This window comes from Oncorhynchus mykiss, chromosome 19 (assembly GCF_013265735.2).
Source record: "Oncorhynchus mykiss isolate Arlee chromosome 19, USDA_OmykA_1.1, whole genome shotgun sequence".
In the NCBI taxonomy this organism is placed as follows: domain Eukaryota; kingdom Metazoa; phylum Chordata; class Actinopteri; order Salmoniformes; family Salmonidae; genus Oncorhynchus; species Oncorhynchus mykiss.
The window spans coordinates 3,687,753-3,703,430 of NC_048583.1; the positions used below are offsets into that span (position 1 = coordinate 3,687,753).

The window sequence follows — 15,678 nt, forward strand, 5'->3', positions numbered from 1 at the left end:
AACATAACACTCCTGACAGTCAGTGCAATTGTCAACTCAAAGCATCCCCTAGTCTTGTTCTGTTCTCCCCTCCCTCCCATCCATTGCCTCTCCACCTGCCATACGTCTTTGACACACACGCCCCCCCCCCCCCCCCCCCCCCACACACACTCACACACACTCACACACACCTCTTCACTGGCTGCACTCGCCTAGTGCACCAAACCACTTGGAGCCAGCCAGGGAAGCCGTAGTGTTCTGTACATAGGCTACTGCGCATTCCCCTGCGACACCATAGAGAAAACCTAATTGATTCACACGGCGTTTTATTAAAGGACCAACTCTCATTGACTTCTCTCTCACTTGTTATCCTTTCAAATCGCTTACAGTACTTTTCATAATCCATCTACGGGATGATGATAATCGGCGATGCAGATGAAACTGAACATCAAAGGTGTGAGGACGGTCAAGGATCAAGGAGTTATGTTTCAAAAAGAAATCTATAAAGCGTCTCATTAGCATACGGCAAGAGGGAATTTACATACGGAATATATTTAAAGTGGCGCTCGCACTCTCACGCTCGCACTCTTCATTTGCAGAACGCAGTGAGCACGAGCTGAGCACTCTCCCGGCAACCGCATCAACGACTGCGAGGGGAGGAAAACCCGGACGAACAAACAGAGCAAAGGGGAGTAGCCCGAGGTCGAGAGAGGAGAGCATGTGCTGAACTGAGGATAAACGGATAATATGCGGATGTAAATAAAACGCGCACTTGCAAGAGAGAGAAAAAACGCATTTGGTGACTGCGCAAAAACACACATTCACTCAGGAGGATCCCTCTTTCAGGAGCACAGTACGTTAACTTTTCTACCCGGTTCAAGGCGGCTGGTTGTGAAGCGTGCGGGGCGGTGGTTTTTGTGATGGGGGCAGTGGGCGAGGTGGGTACATTTTCCTTGCACGGCCTGGATAGCTTCGGACACGGATCGCATTTTGTCCTGACGCCCGCTGGGGACACCCCCGGACTGATGAGCGAGCACCTGGTGTCGGCCGAGAGGTTGTCGCGGAGCACGCCGTCGGATCTGACGCATCTGAAGGGGATTCTACGGAGGAGGCAGCTGTACTGCAGGACCGGGTTCCACCTCGAGATACTGCCCGATGGCACAGTGCAAGGCACCAGGAAAGACCATAGCAGATTTGGTAAGGCATTAGAAAATATTTCGGCGCAATAATGCAGTTATTATACAGTTATGGCAGTAGTATAAGGTGTATAATGATCATTGTTATTCTTAGTATTCTGAATATGATTCTGAATAGACGAATTCTATTTATATTATGAATATTATAATGTTATGATTATGGACACATATACCTATTGCATCCTGTCTAATCTATAATGTGTGCATGTGTTTTTGTACCATAGTTACTATTTCAATAATATGTTCGCACATATTGCAACACAATTCATTTCCCCAAGGGAGATTAGATTGGCAGAATTTCTTTACCTTTCCTAACTGACCTTCTTATCAGCAAGATAGCAAATAATGCCTACTGATAACAGCTTCCATGATAGACATAAGAGTATGAATTCAGTACTAAGCATTGAATAATATATCCCTCAATGACTGGCTGAACTTGTGACTTGTGACATCATAATATGTGATGTTAATCTAATGGTGTCCTTCTGGTTTGATGAGCAGGTATTTTGGAGTTCATCAGCTTGGCTGTGGGGATGGTGAGCATCCGTGGGGTGGACAGTGGATTATACCTGGGCATGAACAGCAAGGGAGACCTCTACGGCTCTGTAAGTATTTACATTGGTATATAGCCTACATGCTGCCTACATATACCCTTCATACTGCCTTCATATACTCTTCATACTGCCTAATGCATACCTACTGAATACAATACACCCTTCACACTGCCTACATATACCCTTCATACTGCCTGCACACTGCCTTCATACTGCATGCATACCTACTGAATACAATACACCCTTCATACTGCCTACATATACCCTTCATACTGCCTGCATACTGCCTACATATACCCTTCATACTGGCTTCATATACTCTTCATACTGCCTACATATACCCTTCATACTGCCTGCACACTGCCTTCATACTGCCTAATGCATACCTACTGAATACAATACACCCTTCATACTGCCTGCACACTGCCTACATATACCCTTCATACCGCCTACATATACCCTTCATACTGTCTACATATACCCTTCATACTGACTGCATACTGCCTACATATACCCTCCATAGTGCCTGCATACAGCCTACATATACCCTTCATACTGCCTACTGCATACCCACTGCCTACATATACCCATCATACTGCCTACATATACCCTTCATACCGCCTACATATACCCTTCATACTGCATGCATACTGCCTACATATACCCTTCATACTGTCTACATATACCCTTCATACTGCCTACATATACCCTTCATACTGCCTACATATACACTTCATACTGCCTGCTTACTGCCTACATATACCCTTCATACTGCCTACATATACCCTTCATACTGACTGCATACTGCCTACATATACCCTCCATAGTGCCTGCATACAGCCTACATATACCCTTCATACTGCCTACTGCATACCCACTGCCTACATATACCCATCATACTGCCTACATAAAGTCTACATAGACTGATAAACTGTAGTCTACATATGATGTGTCTTGTATTCAGTGCTGCTCTCCATTCTCATGGGCATCTCTGTGTAGGAGGTGATAACATAGGTTACTATTCAGCATCAACTGAAAGAGAGAATTCCTCTGCCTCCTCTGTTGTCCTGTTAATCTGGGAGGGTGATAAGATATGACCAACCAGCAGGTGGCACACATTTTGTTCTGCAAGGAAGTGTGTATTTGTGTGTGAGCATTGACACTGAGATGACACTGCTCTGTTGTGTAACATTTCACTAATCACCTCTCCCCCCCCCCCCCTCTCTCTGTCTCCCTCTCTCTCTCTCTCTCTCTCTCTCTCTCTCTCTGTCTCTCTCTCTCTCTCTGTCTCTCTCTCTCTCTCTTTCTCTAGGAGAAGCTGACAGCCGAGTGCGTGTTCCGGGAGCAGTTTGAGGAGAACTGGTACAACACGTACTCATCCAACCTCTACAGACACGGTGACCGGGGAGCGCACTACTTCGTGGCGCTCAACAAGGACGGCACGTCCAGGGACGGTGCCCGCTCCCGGCGACACCAGCGCTTCACCCACTTCCTTCCTAGGCCCGTAGATCCCGACCGTGTACCCGAACTCTACAGAGAGGTCCTGGGCCACAGCTGAGACCCGGTGGGAGTGTGTTGGTCCCTGCGGCGCTACACACCCAGCACACTGCACCGTGACTCTCAGTACTCTCCTATGAAGGGTCTGCATATCGTCAGTCTCCCTATGGCTTCCTATGGAAACAAAATGGAGGAAAGGTCGCTTGGGGGCTGTGGGGTGGATAGCAAATATGTGTGAAGTCTGGCCTTGCGGTCCCCAAAAATGGGTCAAGGCCGGTGCAGCCCCAGGAGAAAGGAGTACAGGTGTTTAATAGGGGCTTTTTGGCCAAAAGAGAGGCTGGCCTGGTGGCCATCTTTGTTTTGAGCATCGTGTTGGAAGGTGAATGGATCACCTCCAGAGCTGCTGATGTCATCTTTCCGGATGGTTCTTCTTCACCACCCCCTGAGTGGCTTCTGACATTCTGATTGGTCAATCTATCTGTAGTGAAATGGGAGTAGGAGAAGAAGAGTGGATGGTCCTCCAGCGGAGTGTAGACTTTGTGTTCTTCTGTGGTACCCCAAGGTGGACTGTTTTGACGAAACACTCTAGAAGATTTGTGAAGGAATTCTGTTCTGAACCTTCCGTAACTGCATTCTATTCCCTGACACGAGCATGGACGAGAAAAAAAGACTTACAAAATAACCTTAGCCTGTTTCAGTTTTTTTAATTTATGCATTTTTCTGGGACATATATTTATTTTATATATTTATTTATTTTGAGAATATATTTTTTACAGGTATATAAGATATTAAAAATAAGCCATCAGAGATGTATTTTGTGCCACTGTGTAAAGTACTGCATTTGACATGTCCTTTCAAACTGACTGAAGAAATATTTTCCTAGGAGTTTTTATTTAGACAATGGTTTGTGTAAGGCCGCGTTGTCACTATTCCCGAGCTTGTCATCATCGGGGGCGTCCATGTTTCTCTTATGTCATCAGAAAGAGCCAGAGTTCCACTGGGTTCCAGTGAGGAATAAACCTGTTAACACTTCAGATACACTGGTCTGTCTTCTTCATACAAATACAATAACATACAGTAATACTGAAGCATGGTCTGATTACTATTATAAACTGGGTGGTTCCAGCCCTGAATGCTGATTGGCTGACAGCCGTGCTATATCAGACCGTATACCATGAGTGTGACAAAACATTTATTTTTACTGCTCTAATTGCATTGGTAACCAGTTTATAACAGCAATAAGGCTCCTCAGGGGTTTGTGATATACGGCCAATATACCACGGCTAAGGGCTGTGTCCAGGCACTCCGCTTTGCGTCGTGCATAAGAACAGCCCGTGGCCGTGGTATATTGGCCGTATACCACACCTCCCCGGGCCTTATTGCTTAATTAGATGATGTCAAATGTGACATTTAAAATATATGCCACTTAAGCTGACATTTTAAATATATATAGGAAATGTATAAACGTTTATATATTGCGTGTTTCAGACTGGAAAAACAGGGGAATATTACCTCTTATTGGTTATTGAGAGGTTATTAAGTTATCACATGCTGTCTGAGTTCATTTTAGTGTTGATGTCTCAGAGATGTTAAAATGACATACATGAAAATTACACTGTTACAGTGATGTTTTAAAATCACTGAGATAATTCACCCCCTCTCTGTCCTCAACCCTGGACTGTCTCTATGTCTATTTCATTCCCTAGGGGCTACAATAATTTGTCTTTGAGGGTGACACCTGCTCTGAACGATCCATTCACCTCCAATACAAACAATACGACCTCAAAGACACTTCCTTATCCAGCAGCTCTCTCATGTGGCAGCTCTGACCGCCGTCCCAGAGAGATGTGAGACAGACACAGACAGTCTCAAATGGCATCCTAGTCCCTATCTAGTGCACTTCTTTTGACGAGAGCCCACACGTCATATAGTGTGCACTTCTTTTGACTAGAACCAGCACTATTCACTTGGCTCTTGTAAAAAACATTTGAACTATCTGGGGAATAGTGTGCAACTTGAGATTCAGTTTGTACACATGTGGACTGTTCAAAACTAGTGCACTATACAGGGAATAGGGTGCCATTTGGGACGTCTCTACTTCTGCACGGTGAGGCACTGCACTGTGCCACAGTAAACACCTCTCCCTCCTGGAATGAAGGGAGGAACGCGGGAGGGACGGAGGGAAAGAAGACTGCACTGTGCCACAGTAAACACCTCTCCCTCCTGGAATGAAGGGAGGAACGCGGGAGGGACGGAGGGAAAGAAGACTGCACTGTGCCACAGTAAACACCTCTCCCTCCTGGAATGAAGGGAGGAACGCGGGAGGGACGGAGGGAAAGAAGACTGCACTGTGCCACAGTAAACACCTCTCCCTCCTGGAATGAAGGGAGGAACGCGGGAGTGGGACGGAGGGAAAGAAGACTGCACTGTGCCACAGTAAACACCTCTCCCTCCTGGAATGATGGGAGGAACGCGGGAGTGGGACGGAGGGAAAGAAAAGCATTAAGTCATCCAGAGAGGAAGGAAGGAGGGACTGTCTATGAGAGACACTGACTGGCAACGCAAGGCGCTGTGTTTCAGTCCTTCTAGTTATGGTGCGGCGGATCCTCTTTGTGATTCAACCTCCTGGGCGTGAGTGTGTGTGTGTGTGTGTGTGTGTGTGTGGGTGTGGGTGTGTGTGTGTGTTGGCCCCGTGTCAGTCTCGGTTGGCTTCGTGCAATAGCAGGCAGCAGACACATTGATACAATGTGACTTGTGTCAAAGGACACGGGTTCAGGGTGTGTTGAACGCACCTTTCCCACCTTGATAGGGGTGTAGTGTTTGAGAACTGAGAGGGGATGGTGTCTGAGTACCAGCATTGAGATGAGAGAGAGGGGCTATGACTTAAAGCCATCCCAAAACAGGTGGGGTTGTGAGTGGGGAACAAAAAGTTGTGTATGTCAGTCATGGTTGTGTTCTCTGTGTCGACAGGCCTTTGAAGATATTTTTTAGGGGGGAGAAAGAGAAATGTGAGTGTAAGGTACAGTATTTGATGTACCTGTGTGTGTGTGTGTGTCTATGTGTGTACAGTATGTGTGTAGCCACCGATGTGTGATCTCTGAATGTCTGTGATGGTGAGCCAGGGGTTCTCCTGACTGGGAGCCTTTGACTGCTGCTGCTGTTTGTGTGTGTGTGTGGTTCTCTGTCTATCTGTCTGTCTGTCTGTCTGTCTGTCTGTCTGTCTGTCTGTCTGTCTGTCTGTCTGTCTGTCTGTCTGTCTGTCTGTCTGTACTCTAAGTGGGGTTTTCCTTTCCCTGAAGAAATAATCACACCTCACGACAACCAACCACCAGAGGATCTGAGAGAGGAGTGAACTAGAGTCCATATCTGTGTTACCTGTACGGACTAGGTTGTTCTCTAGAAGAGAGGAGTGAACTAGAGTCCATGTCTGTGTTACCTGTACGGTCTAGGTTGTTCTCTAGAAGTGGTGCAGCTCTGAGTGACTTTCACAGTAACACTGAGACATGTCCTTAAAGGAAACACAAAGCATTCTCCAAGGGTGTTGGTGAATGTATTTGTCTGTGCAGTGTGTGTGTGCGCGTGTGTGTGTGTGTGTGTGTGTGTGTGTGTGTGTGTGCAGCTTGCACGCTTGAGTGCAGATGGAGTGAAAGAGAGAATCAGAGAGAAACATCAGAGCCTGCCATGTCATGATGTTCAAGTTGGAATAGATAAAATCCCCATATTCCGTTGCGTGATTGTGTGTGTGTGTGTGTGTGTTGTTCTTACCAGGCAGGTGTGGAAGTCAGTGATCTCTCCCTCCATATCTGCAGCTGAAGCAGACCGCACAGGTGTTCCTCCTGCACTCGTCAAAGCATGTACACACACATACACACACGGAAGCACACACACACCTGTGATCTCCACGGTCTTGGTCTGCTCTATAGATGGTAGTGGGGCAGGTGGGGTGAGGTTGGGGCTGGAAACCAAAACACTAAAACATTACAAGATGTCCGACATATTCTGAGTTGAAATACACTCCAGAATCAACTCTGCTCTAAACAGAATCCAATGAGAGAGAACGTCATACCAAAGACTGAACCTACATAGTACATCTCTGCCTCTGTCATTACTGCTGAAAGCAGCATGGCATGCTCATAACTAGAACATGGAGTATTGAGGCAGTGTCAAGTAGCTGCATAGTGACTGTTTTTACCCTCTGACCAAAATATAATTATATACAAGCACAAATTAGACCTAGGGAAGGGGGAAAACAAGGCCTGTGTCTCAAATGGCATCCTATTCCCTAGTTTTGACAAGTGCCCAATAGGGCCAATAGGTAGTGCACTATAAAGGGAGCCATTTTGGGACGCTACCAAGGTGAAGACCAGGACCAATGAGGTAAATCACGAGTGAAGTCCACAGGATCACAACACAATGTCAAACCAACAGAGGAAATAGAGGGGAACCCTAATCAAGTGGAATAATCACGTAGGCTAACTGTTTCCCATCGCTATGTGGATGTAGAGAGGGAGTTTTACCGGTGACTTCTCAAGTCCAAGGTGTCCTACCACACACCTGCGTGGTCACGCTACCACAACAAGAGAAAGAAAGGGATAAAATAAAGACAAAAAAGAGAGATACAGACAAAAGACAGGAAGAAGGTAAACCGATAGGAGAGAATATGTTGGACATATGACCCTCTACTTCCTCATTAGGAAGTTAACATTAGGGTCAAACTTATATTTGGCAGAGCTCATTTTACACTCATTTAAAGGTTCCAGTCGCACCTTCCCGGCTGCCTTCCTAACTAACACAAGCTTTAGGTAAACAGGTGTTTCGAGCAGCCTCAGTGAACACACACACACACACACACACACACACACACACACACACACACACACACACACACACACACACACACACACACACACACGCACACACGATAATAAGCGTTTGGCATATGCGTTGCTTTCAAGATTACAAGAACAGTTGTTGTGTTGCTCAGCATTAAAAACAGACATTTCTTCACACATCGGCAACTAAACCGACTCTTAACGTTCCTTTTATGTGTCTAAATAGAGAGATTAAGCAGAAGGAGGAGAAGTGATTGTCAAACCGTTCCCCAGAGGACTGTGTGTAAAGGGTGTGTGTGTGTGTGTGTGTGTGTGTGTGTGTGTGTGTGTGTGTGTATTTATGTGTGTGCAGCCTTGTTGTAGAAACTAATTTGCATGGCTTATTGCGAACATGGGACCATGTCAATGTTATGGATTCAGTCCCAAAAGTTCCATTAAAATCTTAAAAGGAAGAGAGACATCCATTACCTTATCAGGCAGAGAAGAGACAGAGGGAGAGACAGGGGGTTGAGAAGGAGCTGGACAGAGGGAGGGAGAGATACATTGAGAGTGAGACATTGAGAGTGAGACAGAGACACAGAGAGAGAGAGAGACAGAGGGAGAGAGCAGTACATTCACAAGGCTCAATACTACTGCTTGCCAGCCCTCTAAAATCTACTTTCATCCTCATCTCACTGCCCAATCATTTCGAGTCGTTTGCACTTAAATCAGCATGATAATTTTACCTTCGTTGACCTCCTAACTTCACCTAATATCTAATTCCAACAACTCACTTATCTTCAATCCCCCAACATCACAAAGACATAAAACAGCAGCCTCCAGCAGTAATAATATGCACAGTGAAGTATTAAACAGCCGAGCTGTGATGCCATGGTACAACAAACATTCATGAATAGTGCTGGTGATACTACTATCACTATGGGAAAGACAGTGGGGGGTTTCCCTAGCCATATAGGGAGGATAGGAAGGTACACTCTCCTTCCCTTATAAACACACACACACCCACACACACAAACACGCACACACACACACACCCACACACACACACACACCCACACACACAAACACGCACACGCACACACACAAACGCACAGCCATGCAATCGCACACACCCACACACACACACACACACACACACACACACACACACACACACCCTTCTAACTCCCAGGCTCTATGGTGGAAGTAATTAAAGCAAGTGAGGGTAAATTGAAGTATATTGAACTCATCTCTCACCCACCCCGTCTCCCCACCTCGTCGATACATCACTCACCAAGCACTATTGATCCCAGTGAAGACTTCCCTCTGCGGGAAAAATAGAGCAGGGCGGCTCCCGCCTCCGCAGTGTGTGTGTGTGTGTCCAGGATTCCACTGTGTGTGGTGTGTGTATGGAGTTTATGTGCGTGTGTGTTTTTGTGTGCATATATGAGTGTGTGTATTATATGTACGTGTGTGTGTCCAAGATACCACCGTGTGTGACCAATAGCACATCCATTTCAGCTGGATCTTCACAAACTCATTTTGAACGGTCCGCCACCCCTCCTCAACCCCCTCTCCCCCTCCCCCTCTCTCCTCTCCCTGCCTAAAGCTCTATCCATCTTGTAACATGGGTAATGATTTTAACTAAATGAGACTCTTTCAGCTCCCCAACCCTCTCAGATTAGTAGATCAATGAGGCTGGGTGGTCATCATAAATTCACCCAGCGAGAGGACCAATCCTGCACAATAACTCCAGTAGAATAGAACCCATTTTAATGAAGCCATATGAAGCCTTCATAACCCCATTATAACCCTCAATAAACTCTTTATAATGCCTTCATAGATGCCGCACAAATCATTTGTAAGAAAATATGCTATATAGAGGATTGAAAAGGTTTATGACACATTTGGCAAAGCATCACATGTAAGGACCTGATAAGAGTATTTTAAATGGTTTATACAGTAGGTTCACTATTCCTTAAAAGGAAAGCACAGTCTGTGGTGAAATCCATTCATTTCTGGTCAATTTCAATGAGTTGTTATCTATCTTCAATGGGTTGTTATCTATCTTCAATGGGTTCTTATCTATCTTCAATGGGTTGTGATCCATCTTCAATGGGTTGTGATCTATCTTCAATGGGTTGTTATCTATCTTCAATGGGTTGTGATCTATCTTCAATAGGTTGTTATCTATATTCAATGGGTTGTTATCTATCTTCAATGGGTTGTGATCTATCTTCAATGGGTTGTTATCTATCTTCAATGGGTTCTTATCTATCTTCAATGGGTTGTGATCTATCTTCAATGGGTTGTGTTCTATCTTCAATAGGTTGTTATCTATCTTCAATGGGTTATTATCTATCTTCAATGGGTTCTTATCTATCTTCAATGGGTTGTGATCCATCTTCAATGGGTTGTGATCTATATTCAATGGGTTGTTATCTATCTTCAATGGGTTGTTATCTATCTTCAATGGGTTGTGATCCATCTTCAATGGGTTGTGATCCATCTTTAATGGGTTGTGATCTATCTTCAATGGGTTGTGATCTATCTTCAATAGGTTGTTATCTATATTCAATGGGTTGTTATCTATCTTCAATAGGTTATTATCGATCTTCAATAGGTTGTTATCTATCTTCAATATGTTGTTATCGATCTTCAATAGGTTGTTATCTATTTTCAGTGGGTTGTTATCTATCTTCAATAGGTTGTTATCTATCTTCAATAGGTTGTTATCGATCTTCAATGGGTTGTTATCTATCTTCAATAGGTTGTTATCTATCTTCAATGGGTTATTATCTATATTCAATGGGTTGTTGTCTATCTTCAATGGGTTGTTATCTATCTTCAATGGGTTGTTATCGATTTTCAATGGGCTGTTATCAATCTTCAATGGGTTGTTATCTATCTTCAATAGGTTGTTATCGATCTTCAATAGGTTGTTATCTATCTTCAATAGGTTGTTATCGATCTTCAATGGGTTGTTATCTATCTTCAATAGGTTGTTATATATCTTCAGCGTGTTGTTATCTATCTTCAATGGGTTGTTATCTATCTTCAATGGGTTGTTATCTATCTTCAATAGGTTGTTATATATCTTCAGCGTGTTGTTATCTATCTTCAATGGGTTGTTATCTATCTTCAATGGGTTGTTATCTATCTTCAATAGGTTGTTATCTATCTTCAATGGGTTGTTATCTATCTTCAATAGGTTGTTATCTATCTTCAATGGGTTGTTATCTATCTTCAATGGGTTGTTATCTATCTTCAATGGGTTGTGATCCATCTTCAATGGGTTGTGGCCCATCTTTAATGGGTTGTGATCTATCTTCAATGGGTTGTGATCTATCTTCAATAGGTTGTTATCTATATTCAATGGGTTGTTATCTATCTTCAATAGGTTGTTATCGATCTTCAATAGGTTGTTATCTATCTTCAATATGTTGTTATCGATCTTCAATGGGTTGTTATCTATCTTCAATAGGTTGTTATCTATTTTCAGTGGGTTGTTATCTATCTTCAATAGGTTGTTATCTATCTTCAATAGGTTGTTATCGATCTTCAATGGGTTGTTATCTATCTTCAATAGGTTGTTATCTATCTTCAATAGGTTGTTATCTATCTTCAATGGGTTATTATCTATCTTCAATAGGTTGTTATCGATCTTCAATGGGTTGTTATCTATCTTCAATAGGTTGTTATATATCTTCAGCGTGTTGTTATCTATCTTCAATGGGTTGTTATCTATCTTCAATGGGTTGTTATCTATCTTCAATAGGTTGTTATCTATCTTCAATGGGTTGTTATCTATCTTCAATAGGTTGTTATCTATCTTCAATGGGTTGTTATCTATCTTCAATAGGTTGTTATCTATCTTCAGTGGGTTGTTATCTATCTTCAATGGGTTGTTATCTACTGCTTTCATCTCTATCCCCATCTTCCTATCTCTCTTTCTGTTATCTTTCCTCTCCCTCCCTTTCTCCTTGTTTCAAACCGCACCTTTCTCCTTCTCTCCCTATCTACTGTCTATCTCTCAACCCCCACATTACTCACTCTCTCCTCTTCCCTGTCTCCCTCTCTCTCTCCCATATATTACTTCTCTCCCCCCACCACTCACTGATAGGTGAAATCCCAATCCCACACTTTTTTTACTGACAGTATTCAGTTACTGTCACACATATTTACCTACCATGTATACACATACTGACCTACCATGTATACACATACTGACCTACCATGTACACACATACTGACCTATCATGTACACACATACTGACCTACTATGTACACACATACTGACCTATCATGTATACACATACTGACCTACCATGTACACACATACTGACCTATCATGTATACACATACTGACCTACCATGTACACACATACTGACCTACCATGTATACACATACTGACCTATCATGTATACACAAACTGATCTATCATGTACACACATACTGGCCTACCATGTACACACATACTGACCTACCATGCATACACATACTGACCTATCATGTATACACATACTGATCTATCATGTACACACATACTGACCTACCATGTATACACATACTGACCTACCATGTATACACATACTGACCTACCATGTACACACATACATAGTACCCGCAAAACACCAGTCTCAACGTCAACAGTGAAGAGGCGACTCCGGGATGCTGGCCTTCTAGGCAGAGTTCCTCTGTACAGTGTCTGTGTTCTTTTGCCCATCTTAATCTTTTATTTTTATTGGCCAGTCTGAGATATGGCTTTTTCTTTGCAACTCTGCCTAGAAGTCCAGCATCTCAGAGTCGCCTCTTCACTGTTGACGTTGAGACTGGTGTTATGAAGGGAACTATTTAATGAAGCTGCTAGTTGAGGACTTGTGAGGTGTCTGTTTCTCAAACTAGACACTGTAATGTACTTGTCCTCTTGCTCAGTTGTGCACCGGGGCCTCCCACTCCTCTTTCTATTCTAGTTAGAGCCAGTTTGCACAGTTCTGTGAAGGGAGTAGTACACAGCGTTGTACGAAATCTTCAGTTTCTTGGCAATTTCTTGCATGGAATAGCCTTCATTTCTCAGAACAAGAATAGACTGACGAGTTTCAGAAGAAAGTCATTGCTTCTGGCCATTTTGAGCCTGTAATCGAGCCCACAAATGCTGATGCTCCAGATACTCAACTAGTCTAAAGAAGGTTTATTTCTTCTTTAATCATGACAACAGTTTTCATCTGTGCTAACATCATTGCAAAAGGGTTTTCTAATGATCAATTAGCCTTTTAAAATGCTGAACTTTGTTTAGCTAACACAACGTGTCATTGGAACACAGGAGTGATGGTTGCTGAAAATGGGCCTCTGTACGCCTATGTAGATATTCCATTAAAAATCACCTCTTTACAACACTAACAATGTCTGCACTGTATTTCTGATACATTTGATGTTATTTTAATTGATTAAAAATTTGCTTTTCTTAAAAAAAAACAAGGACATTTCTAAGTGACCCCAAACTTTTGAACGGTAGTGTGTGTTTCCATTGCCAAAGAAAGTGACATAGATAATAAACAAAAGTGAAATAAACAATAAAACATTTACAGTAAACATTACACTAACAAAAGTTCCAAAAGGATGAAGACATTTAAAATGTCATTTTATGTATATATATATATACAGTGTTGTAATGATATGCAATTGTTAAAGTACAAAAGGGAAAATAAATAAACATAAATGTAGGTTGTATTTACAATGGTGTTTGTTCTTCACTGGTTGCCCTTTTCTTGTGGCAACAGGTCACACATCTTGCTGCTGTGATTTCACATTGTGGTATTTCACCCAACAGATATGGGAGTTTATCACTGCTAGCTCTCTCATAGCTAGCCCGCAGTTACCTCTCGCTCTCTCTCTCTAAGATCACAGCGATGGATATCAAACAGCCTGGACCCACCTGTCAGTGTGGGCAAGTCAGCAATTAAAGCTCCCGCAGCCAGACGTCAGATAAATCACCCAGGCGAGGGGAGGAGGGACAGGGGGAGAGGGGAGCGGGCAAGCCCCGGCAAGCCCAGCCGGGAGAGGCCTATACTGGGGAAGGATGAGCACGGCCTGTCTCTCTCAGAGAGAGAAACACACGGATGACTGGTGGATTGTATTGAGTTGTATAGATGAGTTGTATAGATGAGTTGTATAGATGAGTTGTATAGAGGAGTTGTATAGATGAGTTGTATAGATGAGTTGTAGAGATGAGTTGTATAGATGAGTTGTATAGATGAGTTGTATAGATGAGTTGTATAGATGAGTTGTATAGACCCGCAACATGCTGTGACCCCATCAGTGAGTGGTTTCAGACTGAGGCAGGGTGACACTAGCTGTTGTCAGAATGGAAACATTGCTTTATACAGCAATGGAAAATATGACAGACTTTGTGAATGAAACATGCAAATGTCTTTTCTCACCGTGCTCTACTCCGCCCTCACCTCAAAGAGAGAGAGTGTGTGTGTTTGAGTGTGTTTAAAGGTGTGAACCAAACCCAGCCCAGGCTGCTGTGACCTGCTAGAAGGTAAACAACGTTAGCTGGTGTTTTTAGATTGAAGGAATGAAGGGGGAAGAGAGAGACAGACGAGGGGGGGGGGTTACTTCAAACGCAGCAGGCAGGACGACACACACACACACACACACACACACACACACACACACACACCGCCAAACACGCTGAAAGGGGCGGTGGAGAGGAAACTCCCTGGCTGGGAAAACCAGGGATCACTCACATCCTGATTTTCTGATAAGCATGGATGTGTATTAATGTGTATTAATGTGTGTGTGTGTGTATTTATGTGTGTGTGTGTGTGGGTGTGTGTATTTACGTGTGCGTGTATGTATGTGTGTGTTTATTTACGTGTGTGTGTGTGTATTTATGTGTGTATGTGTGTGTGTGTGTGTGTGTGTGTGTGTGTGTGTGTGTGTGTGTGTGTGTGTGTGTGTGGTGTGTGAGGTGTGTGGGTTTGTATGAGTTAAACCTTAGCATGGGAAAAGACAAGAATACTCCAGACATTTCAATGGAACCCAATGTACTGTATATATCATATCCTATCACCTGCCTTTACAGATACGTTATGCAAGTCATCATTAACATGTTGTCACACTTCAGCTATGGCTGACTGTCATCGCCAGCAAACACCTCTTCAAGACGATGCTTTGTCCACACGCACCTGACCACCTAGTTTGAAGTGAACAACCACCACTCGCCACAAAACGATCCTTCCCCACCTTCGAGGGTGCAGAAATCATCGCCGAGAGGGAGGTGCGGACACACGCGACCACGGAGAGCTATGACGACGCGGCGGGTGTATGTGATGACACACACAGTCTGCCTCCTCCAATACAACTCAATGACACACAGACACACACTCACACACACACTCGCTGCAATAAAACACACCTCACGAATCAGCACCACACGTCATGGGATGGAAATGTGTGTGAAAACATACCATGTGTGTGTGTCTATGTGTGTGTGGGAGTATTGCACGGTTAGGTGTGTATCTGTGTGTGTGTGTGTGAGTGTTGCATGTGAGGTGTGTGTCTATGTGTGTGTGTGTGTGTGTGTGTGTGTGTGTTTGTGTGTGTGTGTGTGTGTGTGTGTGGGAGTGTTGCAT

The 15,678-nt window shown here is 43.7% G+C and overlaps 1 protein-coding gene across 1 annotated transcript; it reads left to right on the forward strand.

Moving 5' to 3' along the window:
- The first annotated feature begins 238 nt into the window (after nt 1–238).
- Nucleotides 239–4,260, forward strand: LOC118941415 (fibroblast growth factor 20-like). Its single transcript, XM_036953986.1, has 3 exons — nt 239–1,176; nt 1,677–1,780; nt 3,042–4,260. The coding sequence occupies exons 1-3, from the start codon at nt 900–902 to the stop codon at nt 3,285–3,287; spliced, it is 627 nt and encodes a 208-aa protein (XP_036809881.1). The 5' UTR covers nt 239–899; the 3' UTR covers nt 3,288–4,260.
- Nucleotides 4,261–15,678: the final 11,418 nt, after the last annotated feature.